The sequence below is a fragment of the Podarcis liolepis genome (assembly GCF_965112155.1).
Source record: "Podarcis liolepis genome assembly, chromosome: 1".
NCBI classification, from domain to species: Eukaryota; Metazoa; Chordata; class Lepidosauria; order Squamata; family Lacertidae; genus Podarcis; species Podarcis liolepis.
In genome coordinates, this window is record NC_139554.1 from 29,364,088 (window position 1) to 29,386,442 (window position 22,355).

The 22,355-nt window shown below is 44.6% G+C and overlaps 1 protein-coding gene across 28 annotated transcripts in view; it reads right to left on the minus strand.

Annotated features, from left to right (window-relative positions):
- NRXN3 (neurexin 3) overlaps positions 1-22,355 on the minus strand; it is a 1,209,742-nt gene that overhangs the window by 1,131,405 nt on the left and 55,982 nt on the right. For all 28 annotated transcript variants that reach the window (XM_083500839.1, XM_083500837.1, XM_083500855.1 and 25 more), the window contains exon 2: positions 3,212-4,417. In XM_083500839.1, the coding sequence (XP_083356965.1) occupies positions 3,212-3,920 (709 nt within the window). In that variant the 5' untranslated portion in view covers positions 3,921-4,417. The remainder of the gene's footprint in view (positions 1-3,211; positions 4,418-22,355) is intronic.

Below are 22,355 nucleotides of genomic sequence, written 5' to 3' on the forward strand. Positions count from 1 at the left end.
AGCAGACAAATGCAGTGGCTGTTTACCAGTGGTGAATTCTTAACAACAAGCAATTTATATTCACTCATCAAGGAAGATGCAAGTGGAGGCAAATATTATGGTCATGTTCATTTGTTTTTTGATTACAAAATGTATGCAAATTAAGAGCAGCCATCAGGCTCCTGGAAAAATGCCAAAGTGGTTATTAGTGTCGTGAAACTGAGGGGAGGTGGCAACAGGGCACTGCATGACTGCAAGAGAGAAGCAAGCAGCTGCCATCCAAACCCATCTGGAACAGAAAGCCACGGCCAAGCCAAAGGCTCAGGTGGAAGGTAAGCCCTACAGTAACCTGTATTTTTTAAAGGGGGGGGAGGGTTCTGAGAAATCTGTTCACTCTGCAGTTAAAAGTGTGATAATTACAGAGTGGCAAGCTTCTCTGTCATTCAGGAGGCAGCATCCCCAGGAAATCTTGCTCTGTAATCAAGGAAAGAGGTGCAATCAGGCCCCTATTCAGGCTGCGTTTAGAAACAGCCCCTGTGGGAGGCAAGAGGCTTTTGAGAGGTCCCTTTGTGAAGCTGGCAGCAATGCTGCCTCCACGGTTCTGCTGCCACCAGAGGAGTTCGACACAAGCGCTTAACAGAATTTCCATTCAGCTCCACCTGCAAAACCCAAATAATGTCTCTTGGCCAGATGTGCGGCTTGGGAAGTGCATCTCCTTAAAACCATGCAAACTGGAAACCCCTCTTCTGCGAACTGAACTGGCAGGAGATACAAGACCCCAATGCCTGCTGTGGTTACAGTTTATGTGACAGGCCTACCCAAATTAAAATCATACTATGGAAGGCACTGGGGTTGAATGAGGTGATCTTTGGGGATAGTCCAATTCTGATGGGGATATAGGGGGCCAAACCAGACATCACAAACACATATGTTACATATGCATGGGAATGTATGCGTAAATATAAAACATGGTCAAGTGAAGATAAACCTGTGTTTGCAAACACACACCATCATACACATATGTTCAAATCCAATTTCCCTAACTGTTAATTTCCACATTCTATCCAGTTCCATTATATCCAGTTCCAGAACTATATTGGGAGATAGTGGAATACAGTAAACATTCAGAACTTATTTCCATTTTATTTGCAAACGAATTATTTCTGGAAGCAAAAAACTCGGAAATGAGCACCAAACTTCCACTATAGCTCCTGTAGTGGCTTTTATGTCACATTCAACAGATCACTACCATGCACAGTTATAACCCAAAGTTGTTGTTTTTCAAAACTGACTGCACCAGTCTCCAAATGGTCTCTGACTGAACTGGTCACCTGTACATGCAATGCACTTTGCAAAATTTCTCCAAGTATTTATTTAGGAAATTTTACTGTGCACTGAGGTTTACTAACTGGAACTGCTGTTCACATTAATGAATCTGGGATACTGTAAATGGAACTCCACTATCAGCGGGGTTCTGCTAAGTATTTATTTATATATCTTTTCCCCCCATCCACAGAATAATGAGCTTGTTGTGGTTTTGCCATCTGCAGACACAGGTATCAATCAATAGCCAAGTAATGGCCTGAACTCTGTCAAGAGAACTCATTATTTAAAAAGGTACACGTTGCATTTAGCTATTAAAACAGGAGCTATTGATCGGGGCTCATCAGCTCCCAGCAAAAGCCAGTGACCATCTGCAAAAGGAGGCGGAAATCCAAAGGTTGGCAAATGGTGTAAAAACTGGTTAATGGTCCAAAGCGAAGGTTGGATTAATGCTGATGCCACCCTGTTGAAAAGTAAAGCCATTAATAATCATGATGATGATGATAATAGGGAAATCAGAAATATGATTTCTGCACACCAGAATCAAAGAAATTATTTCTTCCAGCACTGAAATAAGCAGGGCAAGGTAACGAGCAGGCAAATTATTAGAAAACAGCCAAAGTCATCTGGATCCGAGTCTTCATCCAGCTAAAGGAAATGGGGATTATTTCACCCGACAGCAACTTACTGGTACGACTCAAGGAGAAATTCATCACTTGGCTTTCATTTCCTCTTGGTCCCTGAATAGCTTTTGTGGCATGTGTTTTCATTTGTCTCTGGGTGAGGGAAGTGTTGAACCCCTTCTTTTACCTTCCTTCTTGCACAGCCTCCGGCAACACCAAAGTGAAGATACACAGTCACAGCTCGTAACAAAGTAAGTGTAAGGCTGAGCCTTCATCAGAAATCATGAAGAGGGAGGAAGTCAGAGGTGGGTGGAGAGAAAGAGAACCGTTTCCCAAAACTAATCAAACAACTCAAATACCAAAAACAAACAGAGGCAAAAGGGCACAATCAATTAAATCATTTCCTTGATGTTTGTTTCATACATTGTCAGGTTTCCTATGTTTTTGAGCTCATTGCAGAACTCCTTGTGCTAAATGTTATGGCGTATATAGTGGTGGTGAGTGCTTCCTTCCTCTGAGCGCTTCTATATTAGTGGAAGGTTTGAACAGGACAAAAAACAGGGTTGCAGAATTGGTGTGCACCAAAAGTCCTTCCCCATCTCAAAACACTGAGCCTCGATACTGCATTTGAAGTAACAAAGCCAATGATATTTTGGCATTTTATCCATCTCTCCCACCAGAACTGTTCCATCACCTTCAGCCTGGTCAGATCAATCAGGACGCACACACCTAAGCGTCATTCAAAATACGTCAGATAGGAGAATTTCAACAAAGCACTCGAGCTTTGCCATCTCTGTCCCAATGCCCATATACTTACTTTTTCCATTCTCCCTTGGCCACATAAAGGAGATCTGTGCTGCAACTATTATGGCATATCTCAAATGGAGGAGGTATAGGGGAGTTTCTTTTTCTACTAACTAACCATTTGTCCATATTTCTATTTTTTTTAAAGGCAGATGGTAGTTGCAGGCCCTCGTGGGGTGGGTAAGAGTAATGAATTCTACAATTCTGCCAAAAGCACAGAACACAGGAGAATCCTTAATAACCAAGCTGTGAATGGGCAGCAATAAAATGAATACAGATTCAGGTTATAATGCTGGCAGTTCCTATACTATTTTGATTTCTGGTTTAATATGGCTGGCTAACAATGGGATTCCCGTATGTCATTCTGAAGAGCAGTAGGTCTTTGGAAATCCTAAAACAGACAGTAATAAATGAGGCCAATGATCACTGGACTGCTATATGGTTACAGCAAAAACCCAGGAGAAGAATGAATGATCTCTTACCTTCAGAACAGAGTTTCCCAATGTATCCAGTGGCTGAGCAATCGCACTGTGGCTCGCCATCCAGGAGAAAGCAAGTTCCACCATTCTCGCAAGGGTTCTCTGTACATAGCCCTTCCATGTCCAGGCGGACTCCCTGGTGGCCCAAGAGTTGGGGTTCAGAATTGCCGTATTTCAGGTCCAAGATAAATCCTTTAAACGGTGGCTCACTCAGGACACTGTCGAGGGTCAAGGCAGCGGGGCGGATGTCTGATGGGACACCTCCCACAAAGAGGTCGCTGACAATATTCATGTACTGGCGCTGAGGGCGCACTTCGCCAGGTTTGGCTTCCCCGTCCAGCACAAGAACAGTCCGGAGGTGGTTGCGGCTAACCATCAAGAAGTGCAGGTTGCTGTCATTGACCTGCTTATCCGTGACAACTGTGGCCTCAGCACAGTCCACGCTGAACCGGAGCTGAATGCGCCCATCCACCAGGGACAAACAGAGGAAGTCACAGACACCGCCATCGTCAAAGTAGAGAAGCAGCCCAGCTGAGACGTTGGTCTTCAGCTGGAAGCTGAGGTCACTCCTTGTGCTTGCATCCCAGCGGAGGTAACGGGCCCACTGGCTGGGGAGCCCCATGAACTCTAGTCCAAGACAGAGGCTGAGCAAGGAGCCCAGCACCAAGCTCAGCTTCAGGGTGAAAGAGGCAGAGCGGAAGGTAAAGCCCATTTTTGAAAGAAGCTTTCTTTTTTTCTCCCTTACGAGAAAAACAAAATTAAAGCCACTCACACCAGAGAGGATGGCTCTGGTAATAGGCACTACAGCCGTTTAACTCCACAAGAGAGGAAACCCTTGACTGGAGAGGCAAGTTCTCCTTGCCAAGGAAAGATCTCAGCTATCCCTTAGGATCCAGAGGCCTTTATCCTAGAAGGAGAGGAAATGGTTCGAGGGATTCAGAAGGCTGGTGGGTTTTGTTTTCAACGGTTGAAGTTTCCTGCTGTGGCCTTGCGTTACTGACCCCAGCTGTCTTCAGTGAAGGGTGGAGGGAGAGTCAATGGCCTGTCTCCAAACTGTGTTTTCTTAGAAGCAATGGGGATGGCAGCAAAGCATGGCAGATAGTGAACTCATCAAACATGGGACGCCTTGGACAGAAAAACCAAAGTCAATCTTCATTGTGTACCGAAGATGATCCAGCCCCTAATTCTTCACTTCTTGGCAATCAGGCCCTAGAGAGACAATGGAAGAAAAGAGTAAAAGGGTTAATTCCACTCATCTTGTCTGTAACAGGCCAAAACAAACCTATTTACAGTGGTACCTCGGTTTCCAAACTTAATCCATTCCAGAAGTCAATTCTTAAACGGAAACCATTCTTAAACCGAGGCACGCTTTCCCTAATGAGGCCTCCTGCCACCGGTGCCCTTCCACCGTTCAGATTCCATTCTTAGACCGAGGTAAAGTTCTCAAACCGGGACACTATTTCTGGTTTTGCGGAGTTTGTAAACCAAATCGTTCTTAAACAGGACTGTTCTTAAACCGAGGTACCACTGTATTCACATTCAGCCACTAATATAATAATACTAATATATAGCCCACACTTCAACTAAAAATACTCAGAGCAGCATGCAACACAATAAAACCATATATTATAAATAAAAAGTACAGCTACAACTGACCATATTTTTTAAAAAAGCAGTAAAAGGGGGGAAATACAACAATTAACACTTTTTTAAAAATTCTAACAGCAGGCGGGATAAAAGATGTCACATATTGGCCCAGTTTGCAAGCAATGCTGAGCAGATACAGCAAATATCACAGCTGCTTTCCCCCCCCCCCGCCGCCCCCCTGCTGTGATGCCAGTGAGAGCTAAGACATGGCTTGACTTAGCATTACATCTGAGCTCAGACTCACAGTTTGTATCACACAGACAAATCATGAGTGGTAAGCCAGGAGAAAACTTTGGCTACAGCTCAACTGTAGCAGGGCAAATCACAAGCAAGGTTCAAATATAATGCTAAGTCAAGCCATGCCTTAGCTCTGGGTAACATAACAGCAGCAGGACCAAGGTAGGAGCCATTTTGGCTGCAAGTGCCCACAAACTCACTAATCCACACCTAGTCATGATCTGGCTGAAGTGATGTGTCCAAACCAGGCCGTTAAAAAACTGGCAGAAATAAAACTAGGTGTTACACTAGAAGAAAGAGCAGCTTCTTCAAAAGTGTCTTTCAAGACACTAAGAGGAAGCCTGACCAATTTCTACTGGGAGGGAATTCTAGAGATGCAGCACCAGCAGAGAAAAGGCCCTTTGCCTAATGCTCACTTGCTGGATCCTCCAAGCAAGGGCTGTGCCATTGATCTTAATTATTGGCCAGTCCTATATCAGAGCAAGTGGTCCATAATCTGGTCCTAAGTCATTTAGTGATTAGGGCTGGGCAATATCTGGTTTTCAATATCATGATATATCACCATCTCGATATATCATGATATATATCTGTGGCGGCAGAGAGCCCTGCTGGGCCTCCCCGCAATGGCAGAAGGTCTCGTCATACCACCCTACAGAAGCAGAGGGTGTGCCTCCCTACAAATCAGGGGGACCCGCTGCACCTCCCCACAGTGGTGGAATGTGCACCACACTTCTCAACGATGGCAGAGGGTCCAGGTGTACTTCCCTGCAGAAGCAGAGGGTGGGCCGCACTTCCCTACAGAAGCAGGGCCTTGCCATGCCTCTCCATGGCAGCAGAGGGTCCCACCATATCTCCCTGCAGCAGCAGAGGGCCTTGCCATGCCTCCCTGTGGTGGCAGAGGGTCCCATCGTACCTCTCCACAGTAGTGGAGGGTGAGCCATGCTTCCCCGCAGCAGCAGAGTCTTGCTGCACCTCCCCACAGTGGCAGAGGGCCCCACCATACCTCCCTGCGGTGGCAGAGGGTACACCACATTTCCCTACAACAGCCTTGAAGAGGCTCCCTGCAGCGGTGGAGGCCCTTAAACTGTAAGGAAGTAGTACATTTAATAAAAAATATTCAATAAACTTTCATATAATATATTTAATATATTTAACTAATTTAAGAGTAGTTTAAGTGACTTACTAGTCAAGTTGCATCTGCTTCCCCACTCAGTGGTCTAGGTGGAATCTATGCATGCATAAGCCCCACTGAGTTCAACTAAACTAACTTCTACCTTCCTGGGAGTAAGCCTCATTAGATTCAGTAGGGCTTGCTTGTGAGTAGACACACATTTACTTGCACTGTTTACTGAAAAACACCCTCTCTGTCATCATTCTCACATAGAAAAGTCTGGTTGCACATTTGGGGCTAAATGAAATTTCTAGACACAGAGCACAGAGTTTTCAAGGCACAGAGCACATTACAGTAACCCAATCTGGTAATACCAGAGGCCAAGTCCACCTTGTCTAGGAAAGACATAAATGAACTTCAAATGATGTTCCCAGCCATGTAAAAACCATGTTCATAAGATCACTTCTATGAACTTCCAGGGCCTGGTGAAAAGTGATGAGCTACCCAATAATCTCAGAAAGCTTACAGAAAATCAGGTACTGCTAGGCATGCTACATGTGCCTTGCAGACCTCCACTGTAGGATATCCAAACAGCTCCTAGAAGCTCCATAAAACATCCTCCCTGTAAATCCCATCAAATATACAACTTCTATGCCAGCTTCAATCTTTAATTTGATAGACTCCAGAGCAAAATGACAGCACACTGCAGAGATAGAAATTCAGTCACTGAAAGTGGTTTTTTTTTATTATTTTCTTGCTTTAAATTCCCTTTGGAGAGGACACAGGATTAATCCAAAATTTTCAGTGATTTACTACTACTGAAGATGCTAGTGTTTCACAGACACTACTGGCTGAAAAGAACCTATCTTGCAAACACCTGGACACTGTGTTGCATGCACAATACAAAGTCTTCCTTAAGGACTACTAGACTGTTCAGCTCTCATAAATGTAGACTATAGTGGATCCACACGTAGCATAATTCTATTTCTGGTTCCTTCCCATCAAATACAGCACCTCATTTTTTACCCAAAACAAAAGCACTGCAAAATGGTATCACGTTTCCATGCAGTGGGGCATCATGTTTTGAGTTATCTCATTTGTTGTTCCCTGCATGAATCTGCCCTGGTGCATAGGTTGCACTTAAGGTACAGTAGAGCAGTGAACCCAAAGCTTGTGATCCTCCCACACTGTACAAAGAATTAACACTTTCTGGGACCTGCCCTACAAATGTAAGCAGCTGCAGGTTTCCATGAATAAATGCAGTTAACATCAGAGGGAATATGCACACTATGGGAGGGCATGTGAACCAGAGGCTCACCCTTGATGTGTATGACCTTCACACTAGGGCTGGGTGTGTGAACAAACCCTTAGATATTAAATAGCAGTGTCTCCTCCCTTCCCTTCATCCCTGATCATTGGCCTAGGGCTGACGGCATTTAGATTCCAACCATACCTGGTGGGCACAAGGTTGGGGAATCCTGTGATAGTTGTTAGTACTGCAGAAGTCAACCAAGCATTTTGTGCTCCCAGTGTATTGTAGACAAGGGGGTCTGTGTGCATCTATTGCTACAGTAAGTCTTGTGTGATGCTATTCAGAGGTAGATGGGTAAAATCCAGTTGAAACCAATTGGTGGAGTAGGAGAGCTGGAAAAAAATCACATCTAGCAACCAAAGTGCCCCTTTGGTTTCAGATGGCATATGGGTAGACGAGTCTAAAATAGACACAAGACACAAATTTCCACAGCCCTCTAGCAGCTATGGTGGCTGATTTACCAGAAGTAATGTATACTTGATTCTGAGAAACCATGCCTCCTGATGTATATTTTGCTCTAGGAGGCTTAGTCTGGTCAAGTATACACTTCCAGAATATACAACTTCTCATCCTAGTAGCACAGTGTTGTCTACTCTGACTGACAGCAGTTCTCCAAGGTCTAAGGCAGGCATAGGCAAATTCTGTTACGATATGGATGCAATGCGGCAGCGAGCTGCAGCTAGCTGGAAAGCAAAACATGATGGGAATGTTGGGACTGTTCCGTGGGAACAGAGGGACAGTCTATTCACAGTGCTGAGCACCGGATTTAGCTCAGAGTGTAATTTGACCTGTACAGGAAGTACAGGAGGTGGAGTTTGTCTCTCTGCTGATGGAGATTGAAGAGAGCAGACGTGTTTCTCTGTAATGCTGCAAAGACAGAAATAAAGGCATGTAAATACATTTCTGTCTATCTCTTTCCCCTGCCTGGGGGGGGGGGAAGAGTGGTGTGTTCTTCTCACGTTTGAGGAGGATCGCCGATCGTGACCTAGCCTGGATCCTGCCAGAGAATGCAGACAGGGAGGTCAACCGGGATTCAAGCCGGGTGCCTGGAGAGTGGCCAGTTTCTCCTGATAAGGCTTGATTTCCTAACAAATCCAGCCCTCCATATGTTTTTAGGACTACAACTCCCATCATCCCTGACCACTGGTCCTGTTAGCTAGGGTTGATGGGAGTTGTAGTCCCAAAACATCTGGAGGGCCAAGTTTGCCTATGCCTCGTCTAAGGAATGTGATATCAGGAATCAAATGCAGGACCAAGTCAGAGCTGCAACCCCTCCCCTTCTAAGACAAGTGCAGCAGAGCTAGGGTCTAGTGAAGCGGGGCCTGAGCTGGGCTAAAATGTGGATGATCTAAGACAGAACAAGTACAATATCTGGCAGGTTTGAGGAGGAGCAGAAAATAGGATCTGTAATTTACCAGCTTTTCAAATCCTAATACTGGATTACCATACAGAACAATCTTACACTGGCTGGTTCTTGGCATGAGATGAGGAGCAGATGACACAAGCTGTTCACTGTATAGACATCACACTAAAAACAGCTGGGGTAGACACTCTTATCCTAACATTTCCAAGAGCTCAGCGGTGGTTTATCAGCATTTTGTCTGCCATTCTCAGAAGGCTAGGCCAGAGTTGATGCTAAGTTCTTTCACTATCCCTAGAGCACAACTGCTAGAGTGGGATCGCCGTGAGACATAGAGATAGAGATATATCATTGTGGACGGTAAACTAGGTCCAAAATGGAAGATGTAACGCTCCCACACTGCACCTTAACCAACACTTAAAACAAGCCAAATGAAAACAAAAATTAAAATCAGTGTGACAATAGAACGTGAAAGCAAAAAATGATGTGAACATTCACTGCCCAGTGTAAGATACTTCCTGCGGCAGTCTGCTTGCAGCTTGTTAGCTAAACTGCTATAAACGCAAATGCAATCAAATCAAAACCAGGGGGAAGATAATTCCTTTTAATTGCTAACAGCTTGGTTCTGACGGATGGAAGCGGCGAAAAACTGGAGGCACTGAGAAACCTTTATTCCCTCTTGGGTCTTGCAAAGTTACAGTGGAACATCCTCTGTTTACCATTCTCCTCCTAGCTCCCCAGTGGTCATACTAAAACCAGCTTGAGATTTGCGCAGAAGAAGATAACCAGGAGAGGCGAGAGAAGGCCCAGGCCTGGAATTATTGATGAGATGGGAATAGAAATATAATAAATTGTACATTCGCCAGAAATATGCTCCTGCAATTCAAAGGCCCTTAGAACTTGCAGTGATGACATAACTCAATTGCTGTTGAACTAGCATTTCTTTTAAAAAAGTCTCTCTTCTCCAAGAAAGTCACAGGTTGAGTTTATCTGGGGGTGATGAGGGCAATAAAAAGATGGCATGCCTGAAAGCACTCTCATCTTCAGCCCAAAATAAAATGGAAATATCAGGCCTTGAAGGACAAATTAAAGATCCTGCAATACAATGCCCAGAGAAATTGTAAGGAAACAAAAACCTTGCCAAAAGAGGGTTGTTACATTGCCCACCCCTCAGCAGTAAATAATTGGCTTAAAAGATAAGCCACATAACCTCCTGTGTTAAGAGTGGATTGGTGGCCATTTTGCTTCTCAGCCAATGAAGATTTGTGGATCAAGCTTGATGGTTTCCCACAGGTGGTCACTGTGAGAACTGCATGCTGGACTACATGAGCTATTGACCTGATCCAGCAGGCTCTTCTCATGTTCTTATTTAGGTGGATGCACAAGATGACACCTTACATTTGCAGAAGGGCTCACGGCAATTGCTACATACCCCACAAGTGCCAGAACATCCTATTTTTTCACATGAGAGCACAGCCCCACCATCCCCACCCAAAAGAACATTTTGGGGTACCATGATCTCACACGAGTCATGTAGAATCATAGAATCATAGAATCATAGAGTTGGAAGAGACCACAAGGACCATCGAGTCCAACCCCCTGCCAAGCAGGAAACACCATCAGAGCACTCCTGACATATGGTTGTCAAGCCTCTGCTTAAAGACCTCCAAAGTAGGAGACTCCACCACACTCCTTGGCAGCAAATTCCACTGTCGAACAGCTCTTACTGTCAGGAAGTTCTTCCTAATGTTTAGGTGGAATCTTCTTTCTTGTAGTTTGGATCCATTGCTCCGTGTCCGCTTCTCTGGAGCAGCAGAAAACAACCTTTCTCCCTCCTCTATGTGACATCCTTTTATATATTTGAACATGGCTATCATATCACCCCTTAACCTCCTCTTCTCCAGACTAAACATGCCCAGCTCCCTTAGCCGTTCCTCATAAGGCATCGTTTCCAGGCCTTTGACCATTTTGGTTGCCCTCCTCTGGACACGTTCCAGTTTGTCAGTGTCCTTCTTGAATTGTGGTGCCCAGAACTGGACACAGTACTCCAGGTGTGGTCTGACCAGAGCAGAATACAGTGGCACTATTACTTCCCTTGATCTAGATGCTATACTCCTATTGATGCAGCCCAGAATTGCATTGGCTTTTTTAGCTGCCGCGTCACACTGTTGGCTCATGTCAAGTTTGTGGTCAACCAAGACTCCTAGATCCTTTTCACATGTACTGCTCTCAAGCCAGGTGTCACCCATCTTGTATTTGTGCCTCTCATTTTTTTTGCCCAAGTGCAATACTTTACATTTCTCCCTGTTAAAATTCATCTTGTTTGCTTTTGCCCAGTTCTCTAATCTGTCAAGGTCGTTTTGAAGTGTGATCCTGTCCTCTGGGGTGTTAGCCACCCCTCCCAGTTTGGTGTCATCTGCAAATTTGATCAGGATGCCCTTGAGTCCATCATCCAAGTCGTTGATAAAGATGTTGAATAAGACCGGGCCCAAGACAGAACCCTGTGGCACCCCACTAGTCACTTTTCTCCAGGATGAAGAGGAACCATTGATGAGCACCCTTTGGGTTCGGTCAGTCAGCCAGTTACAAATCCACTGAGTGGTAGCATAGTCAAGACCGCATTTTACCAGCTTCTTTACAAGAATATCATGGGGCACCTTGTCAAATGCCTTGCTGAAATCAAGGTAGGCTACATCCACTGCGTTCCCTTCATCTACCAGGCTTGTAATTCTGTCAAAAAACGAGATCAGGTTAGTCATGTGACTCGTGCAGGAGCATGGCCAGGAAGATGTGCAGTTTGGGGACTCAACATAATGGAGGGTATGTTGCTAGCATTTGGATCTCTTCTGCAAGATGAGTCTGAGAGAAGGGGATGACCTCTAATCTATTAAAGTGACTGGGGTAACCAAAGACAATGGATCCATTGCCTTAGAAAGTTATGGTTCATGTATATTCAGTGGAAGAAATGAACTCATCCCCCTACTCTTTCCTAGTATCCCAGGATCATAAGTGGGTGGAGATGACTGGTGCTGCAAATTATCTGAGGAATTCTCTGCTAGCAGGTGATACAAAGAGCCAGTTTTCTGTCAAAAATCTGTGCCTTTCTCCATGTAGCCTAAGGTGATTGCAATGACTCACTGCTACAAACTCTGATAGCGATGGATAAAACAGATGAATTCTCTTCTCCTCTCACTAGCCCCTGTCAAACTCTAGAATCAATGAATTGTTAAACTGTGCTCTTTTGCACAATCTTAGTTAATTTGCACCTGAAGGCCCCTAAAGAACTGAAGCTCCCGGGCAGAGATGCCGTTATCTTGGAAGAAATCTAAAGTTGCAAAATTCACAAGTAGGCAGCAGGTTATGATGCGAAGGAAGATAAGAATGTGCAGCAGAAAGGTCACAGTGCACCTGTATCGAACAACAAAATCAAGATATTTCCGAGGGCATGGACAAATGGTCCACTGGCTCTCCAAAAATCAGTCTATTATTCATCTTTTTAAATGATTCAGCTAGACTTTAAATTAAGAACTTGACCATTTGGTATCTTTGAAAATAATTTTCAAAAGTACAGGTATTCACATAATGGGGGCTTATGATTTCGTCTAGATCCAAAGGAATTCAGCAAATATATTAAAAGGGAAAGTTAACTGTTGGAGCTGAACATGAAGCAGGTAAGTAATTTGTTGACGCTGTTGGAACCCAATCTTTATCAACAATATAGATTTTGTTAACTTCCACATGATAGACAGAAATCACTTGTATGCACTTTTAATATATTAAAATAAAAAACAAACCTTGCAAGCTGCCTTTGGGGTTCAGCTCAGTTCATTTGTCTCTTTTATGAGATAGTATAGGGACATAGAAGCTGCCTTATGCTGGTGGAACACCACTGCTATACCTCTCTCAGGACTGTCTGGAAACTTTCAGGTAGGGGACTTCCCCAGCCCTACCTGCAGATGCCGGGTATTGAAAGCCAGGACCACCTGCAGGTAAAGTGGATGCTCTACCACTGATCCCCAGCCTTTGCCCACACTAAATAGTTGAAGGCATGGAAAATACAAATGTATTGCTGATACATTCATTTAGGTAAACAATAGATAAATGCACATCAAAAGATGGGGGAATATATCCAGCACTAGAATAGGCTACAGCTGCAAGTGCAAAGCTGACTTAAGCAGAAAGGCAAGTTTAAAGTTCAAAAAACTAGTTATTTAGTTGAAAGGGTAACTGTTATTTCCTGTTTCTGGTGATACTTTGGTTTCATTCTGCTGTTTTGATTTTATAAGATGTTATGCTTGATTTGTTATGGTTGATTTTATTGACATCCTATGCCCTTTTAAAATGCGGATTTTGGGGGGGAGGGGTTATTGGGTTGTTGTTTTTATTCTGATTATGTATTTTGTGGTTTCATATTTTGATGTTATTCTAAGACCTGCAGGTACAGGGTGGTATATAAAGTCCGTTAGTTAGTTAGTTAGTCAGTCAGTCAGTCAATCAATCAATCAATGCTTTGTTTGTATACTTTATGGATTTAACCTTTACTATGCAGAGAACCTTTTGTAATTTGATGGTATGTAAATATTTGAAACAGATAATATATAAATAGTATATCTATAATCAAAAGAGGAGGAATTATGAAGAAAACTTTTTAGGAACAGTGAATCTTCTGGAAAAATCAATATCAAACTTGGCAAGAGTCAGTTTACAAGCCACGCTGAAAAATAATGGATAGTGGACAGCGAATGAAAATTTGGAAAAGAACTTTGAAAAGCCAGTGCAATTAACCCAAACAACTTCTGTTCTAAAATATTTTGATAATAAAAGAAAATCTAAATTGTCCACTGATGCAACAAAGGAGGGAACTGGAACAAGAATACAATGATTCTTGGAAACAAGTGGCACATGATTTTGATCCCTTACAGAAAAAGAGTGCCAGTATGCACAGATGGAAAAGGAAGTTTTGGCCTTAGTATAGGGATGTAAAAAGTTTCATCACAAGCTTTTGGTACCAAACACTAAAAAAGCACTGGCAGGTGTCCATTTCAGGATCCAGAAACTCCATTTCCAGCTTCATCTGAGAGGAGTTAACTGCTGACCATAAAACACCAAAGAATCTGGTGGCAACAGACATGTGAGCATTCCTTACAGGTGTAAAAAAAAGACCATGGGTCATGTACTTTTCAGTGTGCCTATCTCCAAGCCAAGGATACATGTCATGTCTCTCGTGTTCCCTGACTCTTAGAATGCTGCTATGGCATCATTCTAAATGCTGGAGAGGCAACACTGGTTCCAGTAATAATCCAAGTGGCATAAGAATTTTGGGGAGAAATTAAGCTCACTTTGCAATGGAAGCAAGCCTTACAAACCAGGTGGTTACGTATTTCAATGGCATCGCTACTTTTAAAACCAACAAGGGGGCAAGGGAGAAACCACTCACCCTCACACCTAGAAAGTGTGGGTCAAGTGGAAAACCCCTTGGAGCCATGCTTTCTAGGCACGGCAGAAGCAGTCGTGTGGATAAGCCTTCAGTTACAGTGTGCATAGACTCTAGGTAGCATTGGCTAATGTATGTACAATCAATAATACCATATTCCACAATGTATAAATCTTGGCTTGCACTGTTCTGATGTGCAAGGCCTTGAAATGACCGCACATCCCTGGATCCCTCAAAAGCAGGCATTTTATTACAGCACACTTCTTTTCTGTTTTTGGAGCACAATAATCTGAATCATAGATGGCTGGTATATTCATGTTCCCATCCAACTTGATGGTATGATCCAACATGGTATGGTGGTCAGAATGTTTGACTAGGACCTGGGAGAGCAGGCTTCAAATCCCTACTGAGCAATGAAGCTCACTGGGAGACCTTGGGCTAGTCACTGCCTCTCACTACCTCACAGGGTTGTTATGGGGATTAAATGATGAGGGGGAGAACCACGTACACCACCTTGAGCTCCTTGGATAAAAAGGTGGGATATAAATGAACTAAATAAGTAATAGATGCCATAGCAAGGTTTCCCGGGCACACAGCATTTAGGAGAGTGCAGTGAACACGCTAACCAGAACAGAACTACTTAAAGAAAGTTACTAGTTGCTTCTTTTGCAGGGAGATTGCATTTGCCGGATTCGGTGACTAGAACTGGACAAAACAAGGTACTCAGTCATACAGTGAAAGACATCCATTGTCAGCAACCATCCAACTTTCCCAGGAAGGGAGAGTCCTGTCTTTTGAGCATGATCAAGAAGCAGCAATTCTGGCAAACCATCATGTCAGGTGTCATGTTCTGGAACTTCTTATGTCCTCGCTCTCTCAGAGGTGCCGAATCTGCATCTAAAATGTAGCCCTTCAGACGGCACATGACAGCTCACACAATCTGCTATTTCTGGGAAGCATTCAAACAGGCGAGTCCCCAACCACAGTTAAGGGCATGTATCTGGCTATTTCTGCTCTGTGATAGTTGTACATCTTTTACAAAATTCACTGCCTTCCCACATTAATCTGCAATAACAACAACAACAACATCCTTCAATGTACATATTTAAATATGTATTTTAATGTGTGTATTCTCTCAAAATATACTTGTTTAAATCAGTACTCTGGTAAAGTTAAATTGCCATTTTTGCTTTTCTAGAAATGCAAAAACTTGTGAATAGCTGAATTCCAATCCATACTTTAGCCTGAGAGGTGTGGACCAGGCAATTCCTTATAGGTAAAGGTAAAGGTACCCCTGACCATTAGGTCTAGTCGCGGACGACTCTGGGATTGCGGCGCTCATCTTGCTCTATAGGCCGAGGGAGCCGGCGTTTATCTGCAGACAGCTTCCGGGTCATGTGGCCAGCATGACTAAGCCGCTTCTGGCGAACCAGAGCAGTGAACGGAAACACCGTTTACCTTCCTGCCAGAGCAGTACCTATTTATCTACTTGTACTTTGACGTGCTATCGAACTGCTAGGTGGGCAGGAGCTGGGACCGAACAACAGGAGCTCACCCAGTCGCGGGGATTCGAACCACCGACCTTCTGATTGCCAAGCCCTAGGCTCAGAGGTTTCGACCACAGTGCCACCTGTGTCCCTTATAGGAATCGTCAAAAATTGAATTCCTCATGCATCCAAAGCGAGCCTCCACTTGCAGCCTAAAGCAGTACAGCTGAGACACAGGCTTACCACTTCAGTGGGAGCTATTTATTTTATCCACTTGAAATATTTGTATTCCACCCTCCACCCAATAGATTCCAGGTTCACTAACATAATAAAAAAGACTATATGAATATAAAATATACAATAAAATACACAATAAAGCCATCATATTGACAATAACATTAGGCACAGCTAAAACTGTATACCAGGCCAAGACTTCACAAAAATTAAAATGCCTGAGAAAATATCTGAAGAATCTGAAGTATCTGAAGAAGTGTGCATGCACACAAAAGCTCATACCAATAACAAACTTAGTTGGTGTCTAAGGTGCTACTGGTAGGATTTTTTATTATTATTTTTAGAAAATAGAAATGCCATAACCTGGTACAGGAAAAACTGCAATGTAGGCACCAGACACAATTCTTTGGGAAAGTTCCTTGCTCACAGAATCTGAGGAAGCTCGCCCAGGATATGAATGGAGATCCATGCCCAATTGTACCAATGTCTCCTTCCCATCCTGCAGCTCCATTACCAGTTGTCAGCCATGTCCACTGCTGTGCTCAAACGTTCTTCCACGATGCACATTTAAAAAAAACACCCAGCAGACCAGACATAGCCAAGGTGGTGCCACCCAGATGTGTGGACTACAACTTCCAGTGAGGATAGCTTACTGTCATTGATGGTGGGCACTGTAGTCCACAACATCTGGAGAGAATTACATTGGCTACCATTGCAGAAGACATTAACAGGGAAAGAAATGCAGGGAATAGAATAAGAGGATTACATCTCCAGTTAGGTATAAAGGAAGAACACGAATGCAAAATTCAAGACAAGCAAGATTCATACGCTCTGTGCTTCACCAAACCCTATCATTACTTAATCCCAGAATGTGGTATGCTAACTGAATAAATCTCTCCTGAATAAAATGAAAGGGGAAGGTTGTCCCATTTCTTCGGTATATTTACCCCCATGTGTAAAGTGCTTGTCTTTCAGAACTACTCAGTGGGGAAAACAAGGCCTTCTCCAACTCCACCCATGTCAACCAGTTTTAAAGCCTGAACAAGAACTTGAACAGGTCTCATACTAACAGGAAGCCCTTTTATGTAACAGAACATTCCAATTTTTTGCTGATTCTCCCTCCCCACTGCTGCAAGCAATCCCTGCTCCTTCCTCTCTCTCTCAAACACCTGAAGTCTGATCCAGGGAGTTGAAGAAAACTGCCAAACACCTTGGGAGGTGACACAGGGACTACAGGGGAAGATGGGTTGGTCAAATATTGCTTCCCTCCCAATTTGGCTAATGGAAGGCTCTGATGGATGAAAGAGTTTTGCATCAGTGCAAGGGACACAACTGAACACAGCCCAGTGTCTAGAAGCAATAAACTTAGGGTGAGTATGTGTCTTACTTTACAGAGGACAGCCTACTCTCTGGAGGGTTGTCAGTCTTCCACCTTAAGGCATTCTCTCTGACTGAAGGGCCATTCCATACAAGTCTGGTTTAAAGGGACAGAGGAAGATTGAAGTTGCCCATCCACCATTAGGGATCCGGACAGCAGACTGAGCAGAGCACACAGGTCAATTGGTCAGTCTTCCTCACTTTGGTGAGATGTACTTCTATTTAAATTATAGTAACTATTTCCAAATCTGCATCTAAACAAATAAAATTAGCATATGCAAATATGTGTCCTCATTTTTGTTGTTGTGTTTCCTCTATTTTTGGCAACACATCTGTGGCCAAGTGCAAATTAAGTGGGGAGGAGGAGGAGTGCAGCCCTATTTTAATTATGTCTAGAGGGGGAGCAGAATGCCTTAAAGCAGGAGTGGGCCACATGCAGACCTCCACCTGATATCAAAAGACCTCTGCAAGTGAATAGTTCAGACCTCCGGCAAGAATGACCTGCCCCTCCCCTGGCTGGGGAGGAAGACGAAGGGAGGGAGGGAGGACATGGATATAAACAAGTGATCCCACCCACCTTAGGCAGGATGTCTGGCCCCAAGCACCAGTGGTATGTGGTCCCAAACAGATTATTCCTGAGTGAATATGGCCCTTGACAGAAAAACAGTTGCCCTCTTAACCAGGGGAGCGCATTGTGCCATCTTCAGTTTCCATCTATGTGGCCTGCTTGTGACAAATCCTGCCCAGAAAAGTAGCATTTTGTATGTATTTAACAAATTTAGCTTAGTTTAATTTACCTTAAGCAACCAGAAAAATTATTTCCACTAATCTACCAGGTCATCATGAACCACGTGCGGAACGAGGTCAAGGAGAGATAACAACTCACAAGGTATTTTTGAGCCTTGATACACTCTTGCCTCCCTGGATTTGGATTTTTGAACAGTATGGGAGGCAAAGCATGGAACTTGTGATGTAAGGTGATGGCTCAGCATTCTCTGCTTGGGGAACCCTTTGCTGGAAACACGCTGCTTGCTCTATTCAAACTTCCAACTCGCAGGGGTGAAAGTGTGTGCCTAGTATTTCAGAAGAGGCTGGGAAACCTTTCCCTGGACTGATTACTAGAACACCCATAGCAGAGAGATCTCTGCCTCAGTTTCCACAAAAACAATGGACACCTTGCCCAGGTCACAGAAGCAGCTTGGGACTAAAGTCAGATCCATCTGCTTTAGAGCTCTGAGCAGGGAGACCCCACCTATGTTGCAGAACAGCTCTCCAAGGCTTATCCACACTGTGTGGAGAGCAAAGTGTATGAGTGACATTATCTAATTGCAAGTTAATTTCCATAATTACCCACTGGCACACTTTTTATGTAGGGTTAATATCTTTGCAAATGTCTAGCCACATGACAGACTGCTCTGGAGACAGGGAGCTGGTTACCATGCTGACATGTGAGTATTTACCCAATTGTTCAAAAAGATTTCATAGTCTGGATTTGTCAATCTCCCCTGCCTGCTTCCTCTACTTCATGAGCCACTTCCCCCGCTGCTAATTGCTCAGGGGTGTATATATTTTAAGTGTTGCTTTGAGCAGTTCCACATGCAGGAAGAACAACATGGGCTTTAAACTGAGACAGAGGCAAAGCTGCCACCAGCTTCTCACATATCTCTATTTTAAAAAAGCCAACCGGTTTAGGATCTTTCCAAACACATCGTCAAAATGAGATGACAGTAACTGATCCCGTAATTTGTTTGAACTATGTACCAGGGTTTAATCAGGAGTTCTTCTGTTGAGATTCTTGATCACTGAGCATATTGGTTGATGTCAATCAAAATTTGGAGGTTTTCAGTTCCTGCCTGAAAGGCAGCTTACAAACCACCAAACATAGGAGCCAATTCAAAAAAATATTTGAGGGGTCCAGGGTTGATGGGTTGATTGCCATTGAAATGGTGTGTGTAAACAGTGTCATGTGACTGATTATGCGGGGCAAGGTTTACTCCCCCCCCCACCCAATATTTTATTCAAGTTGGCACCCCTGCCCCCAAATATCTTCCTCTGCAACAGGCAAAGGCAGATAAAATTTGAGCACTTTCTAGGAAGCACTCTTAGTTTTCACAGTACAGCAATGGTGCCCAATATGCATGACCTGCATGAACTATGTATGCCCTAAAACAGAAGTGGGTAGGGATGTAAGGATATTTCAGCATCTTGTTTTTCCAATCTTAAATTCAATTCCTCACATTTTGCAGCAACTTACAGTTTTGTGGGGGGTTTTTAAACATTAAAATTATTCACTGTTTTAGTGTGAATTTCTCCCAATGAACACATCTTTGTATGCAATTTTGACCAATGGACACAATTTTGCAAGCAATTTCCGCTAATATCAAGCCTTTTGTATACTATTTTCACCAATCTATTCATCTTTATGCACATTGCCCCCTAATATATGCAGACTGGGTACCTACAGGAGGCATCTTCCAGAACAGGAATTCTTCCATACCGCTGTTGGCATCTGTCTGTCTCGAGAGACAATGGACTGCACCTCTGGGGGTGAAGACAAACTGCTGCATTAGCAGCACTGAAGTGATCTCCCCAGGGTGTAAGCCTGGGCAGTGTATATGGAGGTCCCAAGATGCCCAGATGACAAGACGCACACACACCCCAGCCTCACTGATGTGGTCCAAAGGAAAGCAGAGCAATACGCTTAGCTGTAGGAGTTGCCGGAAGGAGGCATACAAGGCACCATCCTTAGTGACTGCACTCCAGATTTATGCAGGGTTTACTCCTTAGCCTTTACTTTTCCTGAAGATATCCCACAAGACAGCGGAGGTTTAAGATCAGAGCTTTCCTTGTCCAAGATGAGCTACCTTCCCAGGTTGGCGAGCTCTATTTGCCCTTCACTTCCCTCTACAGTATACCAACTACTAAAGGTAAAGGGACCCCTGACCATTAAGTCCAGTTGCCAATGACTCTGGGGTTGCGGCGCTCATCTCGCTTTATTGGCCAAGGCAGCCGGCGTACAGCTTCCAGGTCATGTGGCCAGCATGACTAAGCCGCTTCTGGCGAACCAGAGCAGCGCATGGAAATGTCGTTTACCTTCCCGCCAGAGTGGTGCCTATTTATCTACTTGCACTTTGACATGCTTTCGAACTGCTAGGTTGGGAGGATACCAACTACTAGGCTGCTCCTAAACAAATTCTGACTAAGAATGAAGGGATAAAGTGCAGGGAAGGAAACCTATGTTGCTTAATAATAATAATAATAATAATAAATTTTATTTATATCCCGCCCTCCCCAGCCGAAGCCGGGCTCAGGGCGGCTAACCACACTAAAATAGTGCAACATTATAAAAACACCATAAGAATTAATTAAAATCAAAATTGATGGCAACCATAAACTAAAGTATTGTAAAGATTGCCAAAGGAGGGAGTCAGGCTGTGCCCTAACCAAAGGCCTGGTGGAACAGCTCTGTCTTGCAGGCCCTGCGGAAAGATGTCAAGTCCTGCAGGGCCCTTGTCTCTTGTGACAGAGCGTTCCACCAGGTTGGAGCCGCAGCCGAAAAAGCCCTGGCTCTAGTTGAGGCCAGCCTAACCTCTCTGTGGCCTGGGACCTTCAAGATGTTTTTATTTGAGGACCGTAAGTTCCTCTGTGGGGCATACCAGGAGAGGCGGTCCCGTAGATACGAGGGTCCTAGGCCATGTAGGGCTTTGAAGGTTAAAACCAGCACCTTAAACCTGATCCTGTACTCCACCGGGAGCCAGTGCAGCTGGTATAGCACCGGATGAATGTGATCCCGCAGCGAAGACCCCGTAAGGAGTCTCGCTGCGGCATTCTGCACCCGCTGGAGTTTCTGGGTCAGTCTCAAGGGCAGCCCCACGTAGAGCGAGTTACAATAATCCAGTCTGGAGGTGACCGTCGCGTGGATCACAGTGGCTAGGTCAGGGCGAGAGAGGTAAGGAGCCAACTGCTTAGCTTGGCGGAGATGAAAAAATGCCGCCTTTGTTATAGCTGCAATCTGCGCCTCCATGGAGAGGGAGGTATCGAAGATTACACCCAAACTCTTAACGGACGGTGCTGGCACTAATTGCACCCCCGCAAGAGATGGAAGTTGCCCCCTCAATCCCATATCGTCCCGTCCCAGCCAGAGGACCTCTGTCTTCGAAGGATTTAACTTCAACCGGCTCCCAAGTAACCATCCAGCCACAGCTTCCAAGCATCTGATCAGTGTGTCTGGGGCCGAGTCAGGATGGCCATCCATCAACAGATAGAGTTGGGTGTCATCAGCATACTGATGGCAGCCCAGCCCAAAACTCCGGACAAGCTGGGCGAGGGGGCGCATAAAGATGTTAAAAAGCATCGGGGAGAGAATCGCACCCTGAGGCACTCCACACACCAAGGAGTGGCGGGATGACAGTTCCCCCCCAAGCGCCACCCTCTGTCCCCGACCAGAGAGAAACGAGCGCAGCCATTGAAGGACTGTGCCCTGGATCCCCACGTCGGCAAGGCGGTGGTCCAGAAGTTCGTGATCGACCATGTCGAAAGCTGCTGACAGATCTAGAAGAATCAGCAGCCCCGACCCGCCTCGATCCAGCTGTCTACGAAGATCATCTGTTAGGGCAACCAGAGCCGTCTCGGTCCCATGACCAGCGCAGAAGCCGGACTGGAATGGATCCAGAGCCGATGTTTCATCCAGCTCTGCTTAGCTCTGCTTAGAGGCACGACAAAACAATTTCCCCATCTCTGAGCCATGGAATGCAGGCATCTTTTGCCCAATGTGGGGCTCAAACCCATGACCCTGATATTAAGAGTCTAATGCTCTACTGACTAAGCTTTATCCCAGGCACCCACCACAGCTGTGCTTTCAACGGCAACTCTATGTGCAAACCAAATCAGACTCAAATCCTACTCCCTCCCCCCCCCAAAAAGTACACCCTATTTGGCCCATAGGATC